The sequence below is a fragment of the Callithrix jacchus genome, chromosome 22 (assembly GCF_049354715.1).
Source record: "Callithrix jacchus isolate 240 chromosome 22, calJac240_pri, whole genome shotgun sequence".
Taxonomy (NCBI): Eukaryota; Metazoa; Chordata; class Mammalia; order Primates; family Cebidae; genus Callithrix; species Callithrix jacchus.
Window position 1 is genome coordinate 43,807,525 of NC_133523.1, and position 21,312 is coordinate 43,828,836.

General features: G+C 48.1%; 1 protein-coding gene across 1 annotated transcript; it reads right to left on the reverse strand.

Annotated features, from left to right (window-relative positions):
• Positions 1-672: 672 nt before the first annotated feature.
• On the reverse strand, positions 673-20,945 carry LOC100394231 (uncharacterized). Its single transcript, XM_035286583.3, has 7 exons — positions 20,646-20,945; positions 18,460-18,547; positions 17,341-17,443; positions 12,979-13,164; positions 11,785-11,911; positions 10,805-10,906; positions 673-3,088 (listed from the first exon to the last, which is right to left on the reverse strand). The coding sequence occupies exons 1-7, from the start codon at positions 20,851-20,853 to the stop codon at positions 1,212-1,214; spliced, it is 2,691 nt and encodes an 896-aa protein (XP_035142474.3). The 5' UTR covers positions 20,854-20,945; the 3' UTR covers positions 673-1,211.
• Between the last annotated feature and the right edge of the window lie 367 nt (positions 20,946-21,312).

The following is a 21,312-nucleotide window of genomic DNA, read 5'->3' on the forward strand; positions in this document are numbered from 1 at the left end:
TATTTCATACTTCTTTATACTTTCCAAATTATCCTTTATGAAGGGCATATATTTAACTAAAATTTTTCCTGTCATAAAAATATAATTATTAAATACAAAATTATATTGTATTTTAAAAATATGATTTAAAAAAATCTCCCCTTGGGCGTGAACAAACAAGGATGTTTAAGAACATGACACTTAATAGACCAATAGCTATGTAGGCCAAGCATGGTGGTCACACCTGGAATCCCAACACTTTGGGAGGCCAAGGCAGGAGGATCACCAGGCTAGAAGTTTGAGGCCAGCCTGGCCAGCATGGTGAAACCCTAGCTCTACTAAAAATACAAAAATTAGCTGGGCCTGGTGGCAGGTGCCTGTAATCCCAGCTTCTTGGGAGGCTAATGCAGGAGAACTGCTTGAACCCAAGAGGTGGAGATTGTAGTGAACTGAGATCACATCACTGCACTGCAGCCTGGGTAACAGAGCAAGACTCTGTCTCAAAAACGAAAAGAAAAAACAGAAAGTAAAAAATAAGATGCATTCCAGCCTGGATAACAGAGCAAGACTATGTCTAAAAAAAAAAAGAAAGAAAAGAAAAGAATAGCTTTGTAAAGCATAGATTCAGGAAACATAATAAACAGAAACAACAGGACATTAAGAACACATATAAATATGTGAAACATATTTATATATATAGTCATATTTATATGAAACATATTTATTGTTGAAGCCAACTGCAGATTGTGATTTTGTAACTTAAAGTTTTAAAGGAAACTGAAAATGTTAAAGAGATAATCTTTACAGCTGTCTTCCCCCACTAAATATTCAGGCTCCAATTTAAGGAAAGATCAATCAGTTTTAAAAGCATGGAGAGAGCTGTTCTTAGTAAAGGTACCAGATTAAATAGTATCCATTTTGGACCAACCCCTAACTATACCACAATCTAGGGACATGGTAAAGTGGAGGAAATATGAAAGGGAAACCCTTCAGAATGATCAGAACCTGTCCCAGTTAGTGAAAAACTGTGCCACCTTCCCTCTAGGGAAGAGGGAATTATCTCAACATATGGCACTAGCATCCTTCTCTGGGGAGTCCCTAGTGTTGATGAAGAGCAGATGGCTTAAAGGCTATTTATGCCCCTGGATCCATCTGTTCCTGAAGGCAAAATTTTTCCTGAGGTTCCTAGTATTGATGATGGTGGGACCTTCTGCAGGACACACTCAGGTTGTCTAATCAGCATGCGTTCTCTGATGATCAGCAAGCTCTGTTCCCCAAGCAAAGGCTTTCTCAAAATCATCACAGATATAGGCATCCTGCCCAGTGTGAAGCCTCCGGTGTTGAGTCAGGTGTGAACTCCAGCTGAAACCCTCTCCATATTCCTCACATGCATAGCGTTTGCTGCCAGTGTGGACCTTCTGATGTTGGAGAAGGTGTGAGATCTGGGTATAGGTTTTCCCACAGTCATGACACTTGTAGGGCTTCTCTCCAGTGTGAATCCTTTGGTGTTGGATTAAGTGAATGCTCTGGTTGAAGGCCTTCCCACATTCCTTGCAGGCATAGGGCTTCTCGCCCGTGTGAATTCTCTGATGTTGAGTGAGGGATGAGTTGTGACTGAAGGTTTTCCCACACTCCTGACACTTATAGGGCTTCTCGCCAGTGTGGATCTTCTGGTGCTCAATGAGGTGCGTGCTCCGGCTGAAGGTTTTCCCACACTCGCTGCACTCATAGGGCCTCTCTCCGGTGTGAACCCTCTCGTGTTGAATGAGGTGGGAGATCTGGGTATAGGCTTTCCCACACATTTTACATTCATAGGGCTTCTCCCCTGTGTGAATCCTCTGGTGGCGTGTGAGGGAGGAGTTCTGGCTGAAGGTTTTCCCACACTCGGTACATTTGTAAGGCTTCTCACCAGTGTGGATGGTCTGGTGTTGGGTGAAGGATGAGGTGTGGCTGAAAGTCTTCCCGCATTCATTACATATGTAGGGCTTTTCCCCTACATGAGTGCTCTGGTGCCTCATGAGGTGGGAAATCTGTGTGTAAGCCTTCCCACACTCGTGACACTCATAGGGCTTCTCACCAGTGTGAATTCTCTGATGCTGGGTCAGGGACGAGCTGTGGCTGAAGGCTTTGCCGCACTCAGTGCACTCGTAGGGTTTCTCTCCAGTGTGGACTCGCTGGTGCTGGGTCAGGGATGAGCTGTGGCTGAAGGTTTTCCCACACTCGTTGCATTTGTAGGGTTTCTCCCCAGTGTGGATGGTCTGGTGTTGGGTCAGGGAGGAGGTGTGACAGAAGGCCTTGCCGCACTCTGCACATTTGTAGGGCTTCTCCCCCGTGTGGATTTTCTGGTGGCGGGTGAGGTGGGAGACCTGTGAGTAGAACTTCCCACACTGGCTGCATTTGTAGGGCTTCTCCCCAGTGTGGCACCGCTGGTGTTTGATGAGGGACGAGCTCTGCGTGAAGGCCTTCCCACAGTCCTTGCACTTGTAGGGCTTCTCTCCAGTGTGAATCCTCTGATGCTCGGTGAGTGAAGAGCTCTGAGTGAAGGTCTTGCCGCACTCGTGGCAGGTGTAGGGCTTCTCACCTGTGTGGATGATGTGGTGCTGAATGAAATATGAGCTGTTGCTGAATGCCTTCCCACAGTCATGGCACTTGTAGGGCTTCTCTCCAGTGTGAATTCGCTGATGCAGAATATAGTCGGAATGGTAAATGAAAGCTTTCCCGCATTCCGTGCAGTTAAATGGTTTCTTCTCCACGAAGGTCCTTTGGCGTTTCGAGCTCCTCCAGGGCCCGCCCCACTTCCGGGGCCTGTCTCCACGGGGCACCCGTTGCTTCCTGATGAGGGCAGAGGCCTGCCGGAGGCTTCTCCCAAGCTCGTCACAGCCAAGGCCTCTCTCCCCTGAGGTATCTCCCCTGGGAGTAGCAACTAAACACCTCAAGTGCCTCTCCTGCTTTCTTGGGTCCTTCAATGGACACTGACATGCCATGGGTTTCCCCAACTTAGCATCTCCAAGCACAGCCCTTAAAGTTCCTTCAGGTGGGGAAGCTGAATCTTCAAAAATGCTCTTTTTTGGAGGTGTGTTTCCAAAAGTCACAGAGCTCATCTCCACGTCTGAAAGAAATGGAAAATACCAATACCATCTGTCCCAGGACAAAGTAAGCTGATTACTTGGAAGTGGCAGTGTAAACCTAAAAAAAAGAAAAAGGTTTCAAACTTGATGCTGCTATTTTTGAAAGGCATGTGTATGTAGATAGATTCATGTTCTGACATGGAAAAATAGTCTCAATACACTCTAAAAATGAAGAGAACCAAGTTGCAAATAGTTTATGTACACAGAGGTTGAGTAGCCATCTGTGTGTGTGTGTGTGTGTGTGTGTGTGTGTAGAGAGAGAGAAAGACAGAGAGACAGAGAGAGAGTCTTACTCTGTTGCCCAGGCTAGAGTGCAGAGAGAGAGAGAGACAGAGAGACAGAGAGACAGAGAGAGAGTCTTACTCTGTTGCCCAGGCTAGAGTGCAGTGGTGCACAATCTTGGCTCACTGAAACCTCTGCCTCCCAGATTCAAGAGATTCTCCTGCCTCAGCCTCCTGAGTAGCTGGGATCACAGGTACACACCACCACACCCAGCTAATTTTTGTATTTTTAGTAGATACAGGGTTCTACTAAATTTTTAGTAGACACAGGGTTCACCATATTGGTCAAGCTGTCTTGAACTCCTGACCTCATGATCCACCTACCTTGGTCTCCCAAAGTACTGGGATTACAGATGTGAGCCACTACGCCCAGCCAAGATAGCAGATAAATATATATATATATATATATATTTTGAGACAAAGTCTAGCTCTGTCACGAGGCTGGAGTACTGTGGCGCGATCTTGGCTCACTACAATCTCTGCCTCCTGGACTCAAATGATTCCCCTTGCCTCAGCCTCCTGGGTAACTGTGACTATAGGCACATGCTACCACACCTGGATAATTTTTTAGTAGAGACGGGGTCTCACCATGTTGGCCAGGATAGGCTCAATCTCCTGACCTCGTGATCCACCTGCCTCAGCCTTTCAAAGTGCTGGGGTTACAGGTGTGAGCCATTGCGCCTGGCTATAATAAATGTTTTTCACAAATCAATATGAAAAATGATAGGAAAAAATCTAAGAAAATAGCGAGGCAAGAATATGAGTAGACAATTCACGGAAGAAAAATAAGAGGTGGATAAATACATGTATAGACGCTGAACATCAGCAATAGTTAAAAACATTAAATCATGGCCTGGCGCAGTGGCTCATGCCTGTAATCCCAGCACTTTGGGAGGCCGAGGTGGGTGGATCACGAGGTCAAGAGATTGAGACCATCCTGGTCAAAAAGGTGAAACCCCGTCTCTACTAAAAATACAAAAATTAGCTGGGCATGGTGGTGTGTGCCTGTAGTCCCAGCTACTCAGGAGGCTGAGGCAGGAGAGTTGCTTGAACCCAGGAGGCAGAGGTTGCGGTGAGCCGAGATCGCGCCAATGCACTCTAGACTGGGTAACAACAGCGAAACTCCGTCTCAAAAAAAAAAAACAAACACATCAAATCATGGCCAGGCACCGTGGCTCACGCCTGTAATCCCAACACTTTGGGAGGCTGAGGTGGGTGGATTGCCTGAGGTCAGGAGTTGGAGACAAGCCTGGCCAACATGGTGAAACCCTGTCTCTACTAAAAAAAGTACAAAAAATTAGCTGGACCTGGTGTTGGGCACCTGTAATCTCAGCTACTCCGGAGGCTGAGGCAGGAGAATTGCTTGAGCCCAGCAGTAGGAGGGTGCAGTGAGTCGAGATTGTGCCATTGCACTCCAGCCTGGGGAACAAGAGTGAAATTTCTTCTAAAAAAAAAAAAAATCAAATCATTAGGGTGCTGTTTTACCCATTTTTAGATTGGAAAACATTAAAGATATCCCGTGTTGTCATGGGAGCATGGCACAGACCCTCTCACACGATCTTCACGGGAATGTGCAAGAAAAGAGTTAACAGAAGGTCCATCTCACTCTGGCTTTGTTGTCTCTGTAGACATGGCAATGACCCTTGGCCAGTCTCTGAGAACTAAACTCCTGGGGTATTCACATAGGTGCTGGGTAAGATGTTCTTTCATATGCTCAAGATGTACTAGGCTGTCAGCACTGTTGACTGTAAATACGAAGATTCATGACAGCTACCTGGTACCCGGATTGGGGTCCTCCCTGTGGATGGTCACGTAGCAGGCAGGCACATACAGGACCGGCTCTCTTCAAGAACTCTGACTGTAAGACTCAAAGTGGGCTTTCCAGGGTGAAGACACCTCACACATGTGCCTGTGGTTTTGCCCTGGCAGAAAGAAGCATACCCACGTGACCCTCACCGGGACAGGGAGGGCCGGGACCTGTGTCTGCCCTCTCTCGCCTTTGTCAGTTCCTACTGTTCTTGTGCTGCATACTTTGCTGCAGGCTGTCAATACAACTTGCAAAGTCATGCGACTCCTTCCTGAAAACTGCCAAAGCAGTGGGTGGTTGTGGGACTCCCGAAACAGAGACACGACAACGAAATGCTATGCAGGATTCTTGAAATGATCCTTTTGTCATTGCATTAGGCAATGGTACCTTATCTTAGATATGACGTCAAAACCACAAAGTGACACAAGCAAAACAGATAAACTGGACACTGTCAAAAGCAAGACCTTGGCCGGGCACGCTTGGCTCACGCCTGTAGTCCCAGCACTTTGGGAGGCCGAGGCGGGTGGATCACGAGGTCAAGACATCGAGACCATCCTGGTCAACATGGTGAAATCCCGTCTCTACTAAAAATACAAAAAATTAGCTGGGCATGGTGGTGCATGCCTGTAATCCCAGCTACTCGGGAGGCTGAGGCAGGAGAATTGCCTGAACACAGGAGGCACAGGTTGCGGTGAGCCAAGATCGAGCCATTGCACTCCAGCCTGGGTAACACGAACGAAACTCCATCTCAAAAAAAAAAAAAAAAAAAAAAGACCTAGGCCGGGCACACTTGGCTCACCCCTATAATCCCAGCACTTTGGGAGGCCAAGGTGGGTGGATCACTTGAGCTCAGGAGTTCAAGAACAGCCTGGGCAATATGGCTAAACCCCGAATCTACCAAAAATACACAAATTAGGCAGTGATGGCACATGCCTGCAGTCCCAGCTACTCGGGAGGCTGAGGTGGGAGGATCACTGAAGCCCTGGAGGTTGAGGCTGCAGTGAGCCAGGATCGCACCACTGCGCTCTAGCCTGGGTCACAGAGTGAGACCCTGTCTCAAAAATAATAATAATTAAAAAAAATTAAAACCCAATGTGCTTCAAACACACTAACAAGAAGTGAAAAGACAACAGAATGGGAGAAAATTTTTTCGAATCTTATGTCTGATAAAGAACTTGTTTCTAGAATATAAAAAGCATACTTACAACTCAATATTTTTAAAAACTCAATTAAAGAAGAACAAAGATCTCAACAGTTATTTCTTTAAAGACAGACAAATGGCCGATAAGTACAAGAAAAGATACTCAACGTCATTAGCCATCAAGGAAATTAAAATGAAAAAGATGAGATTCCACTTCACACTCACCAGTTATATAATGAAAAAAACAGATAATAATAAGAATTGGTGAGGATGTAAAGAAATCAGAGTCCCTACACACTGCTGGGGGGATGTAACGTGGTACCGCCACTTTTGAAAATAGTCTGGCAGTTCCTGAGAAGGTTAAACATGGAATTACCCTGTCACTCAACGATTCCACTCCTAGGTGTCTACCCGAAAGAAAGGAAAACATGCATTCACACAAAACCTTGTGCGTGAATGTTCACAGCAGTATGATTCATAATAGCCAGAAAGAAGAAATAACTCAGCCGGGCGCGGTGGCTCAAGCCTGTAATCCCAGCACTTTGGGAGGCCGAGGCGGGTGGATCACGAGGTCAAGAGATCGAGACCATCCTGGTCAACATGGTGAAACCCCGCCTCTACTAAAGATACAAAAAATTAGCTGGGCATGGTGGCACGTGCCTGTAATCCCAGCTACTCAGGAGGCTGAGGCAGGAGAATTGCCTGAACCCAGGAGGCGGAGGTTGTGGTGAGCCGAGATTGCCCCATTGCACTCCAGCCTGGGTAACAAGAGCGAAACTCCATCTCAAAAAAAAAAAAGAAGAAATAACTCACTGTTTACCAACTGATGAATAAACCAATTGTGGCACATTCATATGATAAAATATTATTCAGCCATTAACACGAATGAAGCTCTCATACATACTGCAGTGTGAATGACTGTTAAAAATATTGTGCTACGCTGGGCACAGTGGCTCACATCTGTACTCCCACAACTTTGGGAGGCTGAGGTGGGCAGATCAGGAGGTCAGGAGTTCGAGACCAGCCTGGCCAACATGGTGAAATTCCACCTTTACTAAAAATACAAAAATTAGCCAGATGTGGTGGCGGGTGCCTGTAATGTCAGCTACTCAGGAGACTTAGGCAGGAGAATTGCTTGAATCCAGGAGGCGGAGGTTGCAGTGAGCCGAGATGATACCACTGCACTCCAGCCTGGGTGACAGAGCAAGACTCTTTCTTGGAAAAAAAAAAATTGTGGTAATTTTATTCCTTCTTGTGATTTAGATTTAGTACTATGCTATACTGTTATAGTGGTGTGCTATACTACTACAGCAGCATAAGATTTTTAAGGAACTAATATTAAAAGATAGTGGAGACATTGAGTTGAAAATGCTTGGAGGACCAAGTGCAGTGGCCCATCCCTGTAATTTCAACACTTTGGGAGGCCAAGGTAGGAGGACCACTTGATCCCAGAAGTTTGAGACCAGCCTGGGCAACATAGGGGGACCTCATCTCCACAAAAAAAATTTTTTTTAATTGTTTTAGATTAAAAATTAAAAAATTAGTGGGTGTGGTGGTGCACACCTGTAGTCCCAGCTACTTGGAAGGCTGAGGTGGGAGGATTGCTTGAGCTCAATGCATCGAGGCTGCAATGAGATGTGATCACACCACGGCACTCCAGCCTGGGTGGCAGAGTGAGACCCCATATCAGAAAATACACAAACAGAAGAAGAAGGAAAGAAAACACTTGAAAGAAGGCCACTAAAATGCCCAAAGTTAATTTTTGGGAGACAGGATTATGGGGACATTTCATTTCCTGCTTTATTCTTATTTAGATTTTCTAAGTTTCTATGATGAACGCAGAGCTTTTATTTGATCTGAAAAACATCAATACATATTAATTAGATATGAAGCTTTTGCAGCAGGAGCTTGTAATCTGTAGAAAGGAAGCTGTAGTGAAATGATGAACACAGCTGGGCACGGCGGCTCACGCCTGTAATCCCAGCACTTTGGGAGGCTGAGGCAGGTGGATCACCGAGGTCAGAAGTTTGAGCCCAGCCTGGCCAACTGGGTGAAAGCCTGTCTCTACTAAAAATACAGAAAGCAGCCAGGTATGACGGTGCAGGAGAATTGCTTGAATTCAGGAGGCAGAGGTTGCAGTGGGCTGAGATTGTGCCACTGTCCTCCAGCCTAGGTGACAGAGTGAGACTCCATCTCAAAAAAACATTAAAAACAAAAATAAATGAATAAAAAGACATGATGAGGAGAAAGCAAAACCATTTGGAATATGGAAGGAATGGATTTTTTTTTTTTTTGAGCCAGTAGGTTCGTCCATGGAATGTCCATTAATTACATGTATGCCAACCGCAGTGCTGTGAGGGAGTGACCTCGTGCTCAACAAGGTATCTGGTTCTTGTCCTCAGAGAGGAGGGAGGGGAAGCTTGTACTCCGACTTTCTGGATATATCCTACTTAATCTCTTTAGCATCCCTGTCTTTGAACAGCTACTGCTCCCCTTTTCCTATAATCCTGGTGGGGCTGCCATACATATCTCCACAACCCCCACCTCAGTAACGGGCATCACACTCAGGCACTCAGGCTAGCCAATCATAATACCCCATTCCCCGGGCCATAATAATTGGTTCAGCGGCCAGGTGCAGCAGCTCACACTTATAATCCCAGCACTTTGAGAGGCTGAGGTGGGTGAATCATGAGGTCAGGGGTTCAAGACCAGCCTGGCCAAGATGGTGAAACCCTTACTAAGAAAATATAAAAATTAGCTGGGCATGGTGGCACGTGTCTGTGATCCCAGCTACTTGGGGAGGCTGAGGCAGAGAATTGCTTAAACCCTGGAGGCCAAGGTTGCAGTGAGCCGAGATTGTGCCACTGTACTCCAGCCTGGGTGACAGAGCAAGACTCAGTCTCAAAAAATAAATAAGTAAATAAAAATAAAAATAAATAAATAATTGGTTCATCATCCAAAGGGACCCAATCAGAGTCTTCCCTGAGATGAATATACAGAATTACTAGGCAGAATAGAAGTTTGAGACTGTGGGTAGCCATGTTGACTGCTACTTGGAAAGGCCTGTAGACAGAATGAAGCTAGAAACAGAATGAACACGTGTAGAAAAGGAAGGAAGGAAGGAAGGAGGGAGGGAGGGAGGGAAGGAAAGAGAGAGAGAAAGAGAAAACAAGTAAGCCCTAAAAATACCATTTAAGGCCTTAGATGCATCTGTGCCCAAAGCCTTGCACTGAAAGACTTCCTAGATATATGGGTCAAAAAAATCTAATTTTTCTTAAGCTATTTTGATTCTTTATATGCAAGAGTCCTGATACGCTGGATAATAACGATTATTATGATTGCAATAGGGAGGATTCGTTAAACGCTTCCTCCATGCCAGACGCCGTTCTGAGCTTGCTTTGTGTATTCAGTAATCTAATCATCCAAAAATTTCAGTGACGTGGGTGCTATTATTCTCCCTATTTAATAGGTAAGGAAATGGAGGCGCCAATAGGTTAAGTCACTTGTGTACAGTCATGCAGCCTGTCAGTGGCAGAAAGGGGATTGGAATTCAGAGTCCACACTCTTAAGTACAACATGCACAAGCGCAGTTATGCACCACCTCGGAGTGGTGTAAGCTTCATGTTGGAGGACATGAAGGAGGCTGCTCGGAGGTGACCTGTAAGCTTCATGTTGGAGGACATGAAGGTGTTTGCCAGGCAGAAAAAGCAGGGAAGGGTGTTCCAGAGAGAAGGAACAGCACATGTGAGGGTCCAAAGGTGGGAACACACATTCAGGTTCAGGTATGAACAGGCGCTTCAGCGAGATCAGGGCATGGCATACAACCAGGGGTGGATGGCGAAGACGAGGCCAGAGAAAGCCTGGGCTAGATTACACATCAAGTGCCAGGCTGAGGGGCTGGGACTTTATCTTGGGGAAGCTGGGGAGCCCAGGGGAGGGTGTGAGCAGGGGAGGGAGGGGGTTAGCTCTCAGTATGGAAGGATCACCTGGGGCTGTGTGTTGACTGAGGGGTAAGCCTGGGGTCCAGGAGGCTGGGGTGAGGGTCCAGGAGAGAGAAGCTGAGGCCTGGCCAGGGGCAGGAGGGACAAGGCTGGGGACCGATGGGCTGTGGTGGGACAAGGGGAGGGTGGGGTGAGAATTATAACAATGACAGCTATCGAAGCCACTACCGACTCTGCAGCAGGCTCTGGCTCTGCTCTGTATCTGTTAATTCATTTATTCCTCCCAACCCTAGATACGCATGTCTCCCCCTTTCCACAAATGAAAAAATCCAAGCACAGAGAGGCTACGTGACTTGCCAAGGCCACACAGCTAGGAAGCAATCAGCTGGGATTTGAACCCCCGCCACCTGACTCCAGAGCCCACAGTGGTCACCCATGTGTTCCACTGTCTCATCCCTGCGCGAACCTCACTGACCATGAGAGACGGGGTAGGAAGAGGGCTTGCACCGCTGGACATCCTCACCTACCCGGACAGGTAACTTGCTGGGCCTCTCTCTCCTCTGGCCTCGGCTCTTCCCCTCGCTCCAGACGGGAGATCACGTCGGGTTTGGACCCAGGAAGCCCCGCTCCTGGGGAAAGAGGTAAGAGTTGGCAGTGGGTGCCAGGATCTCAGGGCGGTCTGGAGGGAAGGCGCATGCGTCGAGCGCCTAATGATTAGAAGCACGAATGGCCAACGCCAGACTTATTGGTTGCGTGCTTTGCGCACTGCAGAGAGGCTGAGCTCTGACAAGACTGTTGAAGGCGCCGGGTCTGTGCTGTTCCAATTAAGTGCCCTGTGAAAGTGTAAAAAACACTGTCTTCTGTGTTTCGAAGATTTACTAAAGAAAAAAACGGTAAAATATCTCAACAATTTGTTAATCGGTTATGATTTCAGGGTGTCAAAATGATATGATTTTAGATAGCTTGCAGTGAATAAAACGCATTATTAAAATTAATTTCATTTGTTTCTTATTTTTTTTTAACGTGACCACCAAAAAATGTAAAATTAACCTGAGTGGGTTGCATCTTATTTCTGATGGATAACTCTGTTTTAGGTTCATTGATGCCCAAAGCTTCCATCTCAAGACTCCTGAATATGTAAGTTAAAACATTTGCTATTTTTTTTTTTTTGAGACAGGGTCTCACTCTGTTGCCCAGGCTGGAGTGCTGTGGCACAATTATGGCTCACTGCAGCCTCAACCTCCCGGGCTCAAGTGATCCTCCCATCTCAGCCTCCTGAATAGCTGGGACTACAGTCATGCACCACCATGCCTGGCTAATTTTCAAATTTTTTGTAGAGATGGGGTCTCGCTATATTGCCCAGGCTGGTCTCAGGGGGGCATCAGAGAGGGTGCCAGGGGCATCAGAGAGGGCACCAGGGTTCATTAGAGGGAGCACCAGGAGCATCAAAGAGGGTACCAGGGGGCATCAGGCCTTCCCCTGGGGAGGGCTGGGGGAGGGGCCTCACCTAGGGAGAGGAGGTTCCGGTAGTTCTCTAGCATCACATCTCGGTACAGCTCCCTCTGGCCAGGCTCCAGCCAGCCCCACTCCTCCAGGGTGAAGTCTACAGCCACATCCTTGAAGGTCACTGATTCCTGCAAGGGCCAATTTCACTCGATGGACGTCCTGCTGGAACTCGGGGGCACAGGTGTCAGGAGTCAAGAGCCTACAACTGCCCCCTGGGCTGGAACATTCTGACTGTGCAGAATTAGGATGCCTGAATCAAACCGGCCTACAGAGACACCTGGGCATAGAGTAGAACCAGGAGCCCTTTCGCGTGACTCTTTACTGCCATCTGTTGGGCAGCCATTGTAATTAATTTAGCGTATGACATACCAATCACCTGAAAATTGCCACAATGAATACAGCAATGTAGGAGGTGCAAGGTGTGAATCCTGCCTGGGATGAGGCACCCTGTGCAGCGCACAGCCTGTACACCTGTAAGTGATGGCCCTAAGAAATACTTAAAGAAAAAACTCAAGCCACTGTGTGCTGGAGATGTTCCTAAATCCCATTCAATCCCAGACGCCATCCATCCTGATCCTGACCCCCATTCCTGACTGCAGGGATAAGGCTCAGGGGTGAAGCAAAACTGTCCACTGCCCACTTTGCCTGGTAACCAAAAGGCTGAAGTATCAGGTGGGAAAAAAATTGTTTTTGAGACCGAGTTTCACTCTTGTTGCCCAGGCTGGAGTGCAATGGCACGATCTCGGCTCACCGCAGGCTCTGCCTCCCAGGTTCAAGTGATTCTCCTTGCCTCAGCCTCCCGAGTAGCTGGGATTACAGGCATGCGCCACCACGCCTGGATAATTTTGTATTTTTAGTAGAGATGGGGTTTTGCCATGTTGGTCAGGCTGGTCTTAAACTCCTGACCTCACCTGAGGTGATCTGCCCGCCTCGACCTCCCAAAGTGCTGGGATTACAGGCGTGAGCCACTGCACCAGGCAGATGTAAAATTCTTAGACTGCATGATGAGGTCCCAGCTCAGAGCATTCTGCCTCTGCCTCTGCCCCCTGCCCTTCTGCACTGCCCAGCTACCCTCTCCTCATACCCCCTTTCCCAGTATTGGGAGAGTCAGGAGAACTTCAGATCATGCACAGGGATGAAGAGGGCCCGCAGGAGTCCACAAAGTCATCTTGGGGAAGAGGAAGCCCAGACTTACCTGGCCGGCGGCCATCAGGGTCCTGTTGGCCATTGCTGGGTCCTGGGCGTACACCTCCGGTAAAAAGGTCCAGGCCAGGGCCTGAAGAGCTGGAGTAGGAGACCACAGCAGAAAAGGGGTCGGTTGTGGTCCAGAGAGACAGATGCTTTCCCCAAAGACTCCTGTCACAGAAGGGGCCATGGTCCCCTAAGTGTCAAAGCAAAGGCTCAGGACAGGCCACCGGGGCCCCTTTTCATACCCGTGACAACAGCTAGCAACCCTGAGGCTGTCTCACCTCCCCCACACCACAGCTCTCGGACACAGGAACGTAGGTATAGCTACATGAGGACACTGAGGCACAAGACGTCAAGACCTGCTCAAGTTCTTGGAGACACAAAGTATCAGAGAAGCCCAGCCACAGAGCCACCCCTTATCTTTTTTCTTTTTCTTTTCTTTTTTTTTTTGAGATGGAGTTTTGCTGTTGTTACCCAGGCTGGAGTGCAATGGCGCGATCTCGGCTCACCGAAACCTCCACCTCCTGGGTTCAAGCAATTCTCCTGCCTCAGCCTCCCGAGTAGCTGGGACTACAGGCACGCGCCACCATGCCCAGCTAATTTTTCTATTTTTGGTAGAGACGGGGTTTCACCTTGTTGACCAGGATGGTCTCGATCTCTTGACCTCGTGATCCACCTGCCTCGGCCTCCGAAAGTGCTGGGATTACAGGCTTGAGCCACCGCGCCCGGCTACCTTTATATATATATATATATATATATATTTTTTTTTTTTTTAGACAGAGTCTCGCCCTGTCACCCAGGCTGGAGTGCAGTGACACGATCTCAGCTCACTGCAACTTCTGCCTCCCGGGTTCAAGAGAATCTCTTCCTTCAACTTCTCAAATAGCTGGGACTAGAGGCATCCACCACCATGCCTGGCTAATGTTTACATTTTTAGTAGAGACGGGGTTTCACCATGTTGACCAGGCTGGTCTCAACCTCCTGACCTCAGGTGATCTGCCCACCTTGGCCTCTGAAAGTGCTGGGATGTTAGGCCTGAGCCACTGCGCCTGGCCAGGAGTTCTTCTTATTTATTTTATTTATTATTTTTTAATAATACAGACAGGGTCTCTCTGTTGCCCAGGCTGGTCTCGTACTCCTGGGCTCAAGCAGTCCTCCCACTTCGGCCTCCCAAAGTGCTAGGATTACAGGCATGAGCCACCACACCCAGCCTTGGCAAAGATTCTTAAAACTCTATTCCATAAATTGGGACTTCTTGCCTGGTGGACTAGACAGTCTGTCTAACAGCGCCCAAAGATATCCCTGGAACCTACAGATCTTACCTTCTATGGAAAAGAGACTTAAGGGATTAAGTTAAAGATCTTTAGATGGGGAGATTATCCTGGATTATCGTCATGGGACCTAAATGCCTTCACAAGTGTCCTCATAAGAGGGGGCAGACTGAGCTTGGTGGTGCATGCCTGTAATCCCAGCTACTCGGGAGGCTGAGGCGGGAGAATCACTTGAACTCAGGAGGTGGAGGTTTCGGTGAGCCGAGATCGTGCCACTGCACTCCAGCCTGGTCAACAAGAGTGAAACTGTCTAAAAAAAAAAAAAAAAAAGGTGAGGGGGGCGCAGAGGAGGATCTGACACAGGGCAGAAGAAGCAGAGAGCATCAGAGGCCGAGAGAGGACACTATGCTGCTGGCTTTAACGACAGAGGAAAGAGCTACAAGCCAAGGAATGCAGGTCACTCACTGGAAGCTGGCCAGGAGGCAGTGAAACAGATGCTTCCCGTGAGCCTCTGGAGGGAGCATGGCCGTGCTGACCCCTCAATCCCTTCCCAGAGAATCCCACTTCCAACTTCTGGCCTCCAGAATTGTAATAGAATAAAATCGTGTCATTTTAAGTGTGTGTCAATTTGCTACAGCAGCCATGGGAAACTAATACGGCCCACAAAATGGAAAGATTCAGCGCCTCACACATTTATTTCCCAGGCGAGGAGCCACACACATCCTCAGCTACCCAGAACACACACACACCTGAATGCTGAAACCACTGCACGAGATTTTGAAGAGAAAATCAGCATGAGAGTCTTAACTTTCTCCCCATGAATCACTTGTTAATTACAAAAAGAACAGGGTAGCTTTTTAATTTATTTATTTGGAGACAGGGTTTTGCTATTTATTTATTTAGAGATGGAGTTTCGCTCTTGTGGCCCAGGCTGGAGTGCAGTAGCTGGATGGATGGATGGATTGATTGATTGATTTACTTTTTATTTATTTATTTATTTGGAGATGGAGTTTCGCTCTTGTGGCCCAGGCTGGAGTGCAGTAGCTGGATGGATGGATGGATGGATGGATGGATGGATTGATTTACTTTTTATTTATTTATTTATTTGGAGATGGAGTTTCGCTCTTGTGGCCCAGGCTGGAGTGCAGTAGCTGTATTTATTTATTTATTTATTTATTTGGAGACGGAGTCTCACTCTTGTTGCCCAAGCTTGTACAGTGGCCCAATCTCAGCTCACTGCAACCTCCGCCTCCTGGGTTGGCACAATTCTCCAACCTTAGTGTCTCGAGTAGCTGGGATTGCAGGCATCTATCACCACACCTGTCTTAATTTTTTGTATTTTTAGTAGAGACGAGGCTTCACCATGTTGGCCAGGCTGGTCTCAAACTCCTGACCTCAGGTGATCCACCCACCTTGGCCTCCCAAAGTGCTGGGATTACAGGCATGAGCCACCATACCTAGCCTTATTTTGTTTTTGAGACAGAGTCTTGCTCTGTCACCCAGGCTGGAGTATAGTGAGGCGATCTTGGCTCACTGAAACCTCCACCTCCCAGAATATTGATTCTTGTGCCTCAGCCTCCTGAGTAGCTGGGATTACAGGCACCCGCCACCATGCCCAGCTAATTTTTGTATTTTTGGTAGAGACAGGGTTTTGCCATGTTGGTCAGGCTGGTCTCGAACTCCTGACCTCAGGTGATCTGCCTACCTTGGCCTCCCAAAGTACTGGGATTACAAGTGTGAGCCACTGCGCCTGGACCAGGGTAACTTTAGAGAGGAGAAACTTGGCAGATGCCACTTTACCCATGGGAATGAAGCTGATACAGTATGTGGTGGTACAAGCTGAGCCCAGGGTTCCCAATGGGATGAGGAGACAGCATCATCCCTGGGACATCCCTGCCAAAAGCACATGACCTAAATCTAACTATAAAGAAGCATCAGACAAACCCAGACTGAGGGACCTTCTGCAAGTTGATGGCTGTAATCTTTGGAACTTCCAAGAGAAGACTGAAAAACAGCTCCAGATTGAAAGAGACCCAACAACACGTGTAGTGTGTGTGATCTAGGATTTCCTTTTGCCATTAAGGACATTATCGCAGTCAGGCACCGGGATCACACCTGTAATCTCAGCTCTTTGGGAGGCTGAGGTGGGAGGATCACTTGAGCCCAGGAGTTTGAGACCAACTTGGGCAACCTAGTGAGATCCTGTTTCTACAAAAGAATTTAAAAAATTAGCCGAGCATGGTGGCATATGCTTGTAATCCCAGCTACTCAGAAGATTGCAGTGGGAGGATGGCTTGAACCCAGGAGGTGGAGGCTGCAGTGAGCTGTGATTGTGCCACTGCACTGCAGCCTGGGTGACAGAGCAAGACCCTGTCTACACACACACACACACACACACACGACATTACTGGAAGAATCATCAAAAAATTGAACAAAGTCTACAGATTAGCCATTAGTATTAATTTCGTGGTGCTGTGGTTATGTAAGAAAATGACCTTGCTTTTGGAAAACACAGAGATTCGCTAGGAGAGCTGGGGAGTGGAAGGAGGGCACAGAGACCGAGAGGGGGGACAGAGACCCAGAGAGAGGGGGACAGAGACTCAGAGAGAGGGGGACAGAGACTCAGAGAGAGGGGGACAGGACCTGGGGCGGCGGAGGTGAGGGGAAGATTAAAAAGAGAGATGGGAGACCCAGAGACAGAACAGGTGCTCAGGATAAGGGGAGCCGAGACCGAGGATGCGCCCGTGCAGTGCCGCTCTCGGGCTCTGGGGTCAGAATCTGGGTTGCAGCTCCACCAGCCTGAGACAAGTCGCAGAGTCTCCCTGAGTCTGAGCTTCACCTGCAAAGTGAGGAAAGGCAGGTTCCCCTTCCTAGGAGACTGCAGCAGTCCCAGGCTCCGCCGAACTCCAGGCAAACAGCCAGCGCCCAGTTCCTGCGCGCTGAGAGGTCCCTGCTCCGCTGATGCTAGGTGGGGCTCAGGGAATGACAAGAGGGGGCGGGGCGTCACCCACAGAGCCCCCCGCCCCACCACCACCCAGGTCCGACTTGGGCTCGCCCTCTGAGCTGCTGCTAGCCTGCCTGGCCCGTTCTGCACCCACCTGCTCCGGTCGGGTCAGCGAGGTCCGTGAGTCCAGGCGGAACCTGCGAGTCAGCCAGGCCTTCCCTCCCTCCGGCGGGCCCCGGAACGCGCCTGCGCGGTCGCTGCCTCGGAAATGTAAGTCCAGGTACTTTAAACTCGGCATCGCGGCCGGACTACATTTCCCAGAAAGCATTGAGGTTCAAGATGCTCCCGGCCCAAGGGCTCTGAGTGCGGGGTAATGCTGGGAAATGGAGTCTGGGAGTAGAATGCGGGGTGGGAGCAAGACTGTATTTAGATATACACAGCAGCTTTGCAGCTGGGGGAAAACTGATATTTGGGACATGCCTGACTGCACTGGCACCGTGAATAACCCTGTTTTAGGCAGAGTTTTCTCCTTCACAGGAGACGATGCCATAGTCCATGTAATCCAAATATCTCCTACCATGGCTGATGTCTCCAGGACAGATAAAGGTTGGCCCTTTGTAAACTGATGATGAATGAATTGAGCCACTGTTACTCAATTTCCCTGGGCATCTGCCTTCCTGTTTGCCTCAGTTTCACCCATTACTTCTTAAAGGGCAGTTTAGTAAAGGCAATGGAGCCTATTCTGGGAGCTGGGAGATGTATGTTCAGGAGTGCAAGGATGTTTGATATTAGGACATTACACATTTCATCTATTGATCTTTCTGAATATATCCACATGCAACCATATCTATAGATACCAAAAGGACTTTTGATAACATTAAGTAATCCTAGAAGCTGAGAAAGCTTACAAAAAATAATTCAGTAACCAGTCATTTCTAGATAAGCTTAATAAATTAAGCATATATTCATACTGAACAATGATAGCAACAATGTTAAAGAATTGATGACCTCTTATTGCATGTATTTATGTACATATAATCAAAACCTCATATCAGGCTTAATGGTAAAACACTAAAAGAATTGCCAGGCTGTGTGCAGTGGCTCACACCTGAAATCCCAGCACTTTGGGATTTCAAAGAGGGAAGCTAAAGAGGGAAGATCACTTGCACTCAGAAGTTTGAGACCAGCCTGGGAAACATAGCAAGACCCCCATCTCTACAGAAAATACAAAAATTAGCCAAGCATGGTGGTGATCACCTGTGGACCCAGCTACCTGTGAAGCTCAGGTGGGAGGATCAATTGAAGGTAAGTCTGCAGTGAGCTGTGATGGTGCCAGCCTGGGCAACAGAGCAAGACCCTGTCTAAAAAAAAAAAAAGTGTAAACCATATATGTGCTCATGATCAAAAGCTAGATAGCCCATTGCCAGAATGAAATAATAGGTGTTACTTACTGACAACACATTATGAGCTTTACTAGTTTACTGAGCTGACATCACCACCCTATGAAGAAGCCATTGTTTTCCCTATTTTACAGATAAGGACACTGAGATAGAGGATTTATGTCTCCCCCCAAACTCCCAGAGCAGTCGAGGACAGAAGCAAGATTTGAACCCAGGTCCAGCCCATATTTGCAACCACTTCATTTTACTACTGCCAAGTTTGCTCTTTTTTCTTTTTGTCCTAATAACTAAATGCTCCAAGCACGGGTTGTACTGTCAGCCGAGGCTCTGGAGTAGGGTGGCATGGAGCAGAGCCTCAACTCATCTTTAATAGGCATGCCACATTGTAGAGACAAAGGGGACTCCATCTTGGGTGCTAATCTGCCATGTTGACTTCTGATGAACCCCAGTCCTGGGAATGACTTCTGATTCCTACTTTACTTTCTGTCCCTAGAGTAAGATCATGTCAACCTTGATGTTATCACACAAATTGTAGGCTATGACACAAACAGTGTCCTTGCCTGTTCTGGAGGGTTAATTGCCTTAACCCTTAATTGTCTTGATAAAGCTAGTATTCCCCTTCCCTGTGTTAGATAAGCCTTGGGATTAGGGAGTAAATGTGTGGAGATCGACCTGTCTTGCTGCCACCCAAGACAAAGCTTCCCTTTGCAAGTTCCCCAAATAAATCACCCCTTACCAACAAACTGGATTTGTCGCACTCTTTTTTGGTTATTGGCTCCTTCCACATTTGGGGGTTATTTTGCATCAACAGTCCTTATATGGAACACACGTGGACAAGGACTAAGCCTTCATGGCTATGAGCCATGACAGAGGTTGAGGAGTGTTTGTTACTGAAGCATAACTAGTCATCCTGGCTGATACAACTGTCTCCAAAGACCTTGATTATTATCAGAGCTTTGTATGTGTAAGTGCTTATTAAATCCTGAACCCTGTAGCAAGTGCAGCCTAGCATAATGGCTACTCCCATTTACAGTGTGACACTGTGAAAGTCATTGACTTCTCCGTGTCTGTTTCCTCATTGTACATGGGGCAATAATACGTACCCTCTTCATCAGGTTATGAGATAAATAGGCTGATAGAAGTAAAGCCATTAGAACAGTATGTGACAGACAAAAAAACACCATGTAAGTGTCTGCTATTATTAAAAATGCGTTAGGCTGGGTGCACTGGCTCACCCTGTAATCCCAGCACTTTAGGAGGCCGAGGCAGGCGGATCACTTGAGGTCAGGAGTTCAAAACCAGCCTGACCAACATGGTGAAACCCTGTCTCTACTACAAATACAAAAAAATTAGCTGGGCGTAGTGGCAGGGGCCTATAATCTCAGCTACCTTGGGAGGCTGAGGCAGGAAAATTGCTTGACCGGGGAGGCGTAGGTTGTAGTGAGCCAAGATAGCACCACTGCACTCCAGCCTTGACAACAGGGCGAGAATCCGTCTCAAAACAAAACAAAACAAAAAAGCATTAATTGTTCCCACCTGTGATTTCTATTCGCTCTTTAACTTTTCCCCACTACTGCTTTAGGAAAACACCTACTTTTCTTGCAAGAACAAGTTATTACAGCCTCTCCTTTCAGTAAACTGTCTCCGATTTCCACCGAGCTGAGCCGGAGCTGGCAACTCGCTCTCTTGGGTTCCCACAGGAACATCCCGGTATCTTAGATCCTACAGGGCTATGTGCTAATCGCTGTTGTAATTCTTGGTAACTGTCTCTCTCCTCCAGTCCGCGCGTCCGAGAGCTCTCGTTACACTATAATTTATGCGCGACTTAATTATCTGTTTATCATGGACTTCTCCCAGGAAATTTCCATGAAGTTGTGGAAGTGTCTGGACCTGCAGCATGAAGACGTAAAACCAAACCCGTAACACTGCTCACTACTGCCCAAGCAAAACGCATTCGGGGGCCACCAGTTTGCGACCCTCAAAACTGAGTTTTTCACAGATGCTGTAGTCTGGCTACCAGCTTCAGAGGTGCGCGTGAAGTCAAGCATCTCTGACCCACCTGGAGTAGCCACGTCCCCGGCCAGCGCACACATGACGGTGACGTCGCGCTCACCAGGAGGAGAGTCGCCATGGCAACCAGAGCTCCGTCGTCTGGCCACGTCCCCCCGGGAGACTGGAGCCGGCTCCCAGCGCAGGCGAGGAGTCGAGAAAAAGAGGACGGGAGGGAGCAGATATAGAGGGGCCCAGAAATAGAGGGGCCCAGACATTGGACCCTGGTTCCCGCGGACTTTCAGATACTGTGGGAGGCACCAGGCAGCTTGGGATAAGGTGCTTGCGCGCCAATGCCGCGTAGGACAGTGCGCCTGCGCAGGCTGAGGCCGGAAACTACCATTCCCAGCGTCTTTTCGTTTGCAGCCGGATCAATTTCAGAAGTAGGGGCCAGTGCTCCACCTCTTCAAAACCGCCCATTCAAGGGACACCCTACTGCGCATGTGCCAAAACTGGTATCGTGGCAACGGGTGGGGCTGGAACAAAGACGTCAAGGTTTCGGCCAATCAGAAGTCGCGCTCGGCCGGGCACGGTGGCTGACGCCTGGAATCCCAGCTCTTTGGGAGGCCGAGGCGGGTCAGGAGTTGGAGACTGTCCTGGCCAAGATGGTGAAACCCAGTCTCTACTAAAAATACAACGATTAGCTGGGTGTGGGGGCGCAGGCCTGTAATCTCAGC

What these genes read in the sequence shown, in the direction of transcription:
- LOC100394231 (XM_035286583.3), bottom strand. Translation starts at nt 20,853, where the DNA reads ATGTCTGGGCCCCTCTATTTCTGGGCCCCTCTATATCTGCTCCCTCCC. An exon ending in CTCCCACCTGAGCTTCACAG is followed by an intron (nt 17,444 to 18,459) that starts GTAGCTGGGTCC and finishes TTTCCGAGGCAG; the next exon opens with CGACCGCGCAGGCGCGTTCC. An exon ending in CGCTGACCCGACCGGAGCAG is followed by an intron (nt 13,165 to 17,340) that starts GTGGGTGCAGAA and finishes TTTGACACTTAG; the next exon opens with GGGACCATGGCCCCTTCTGT.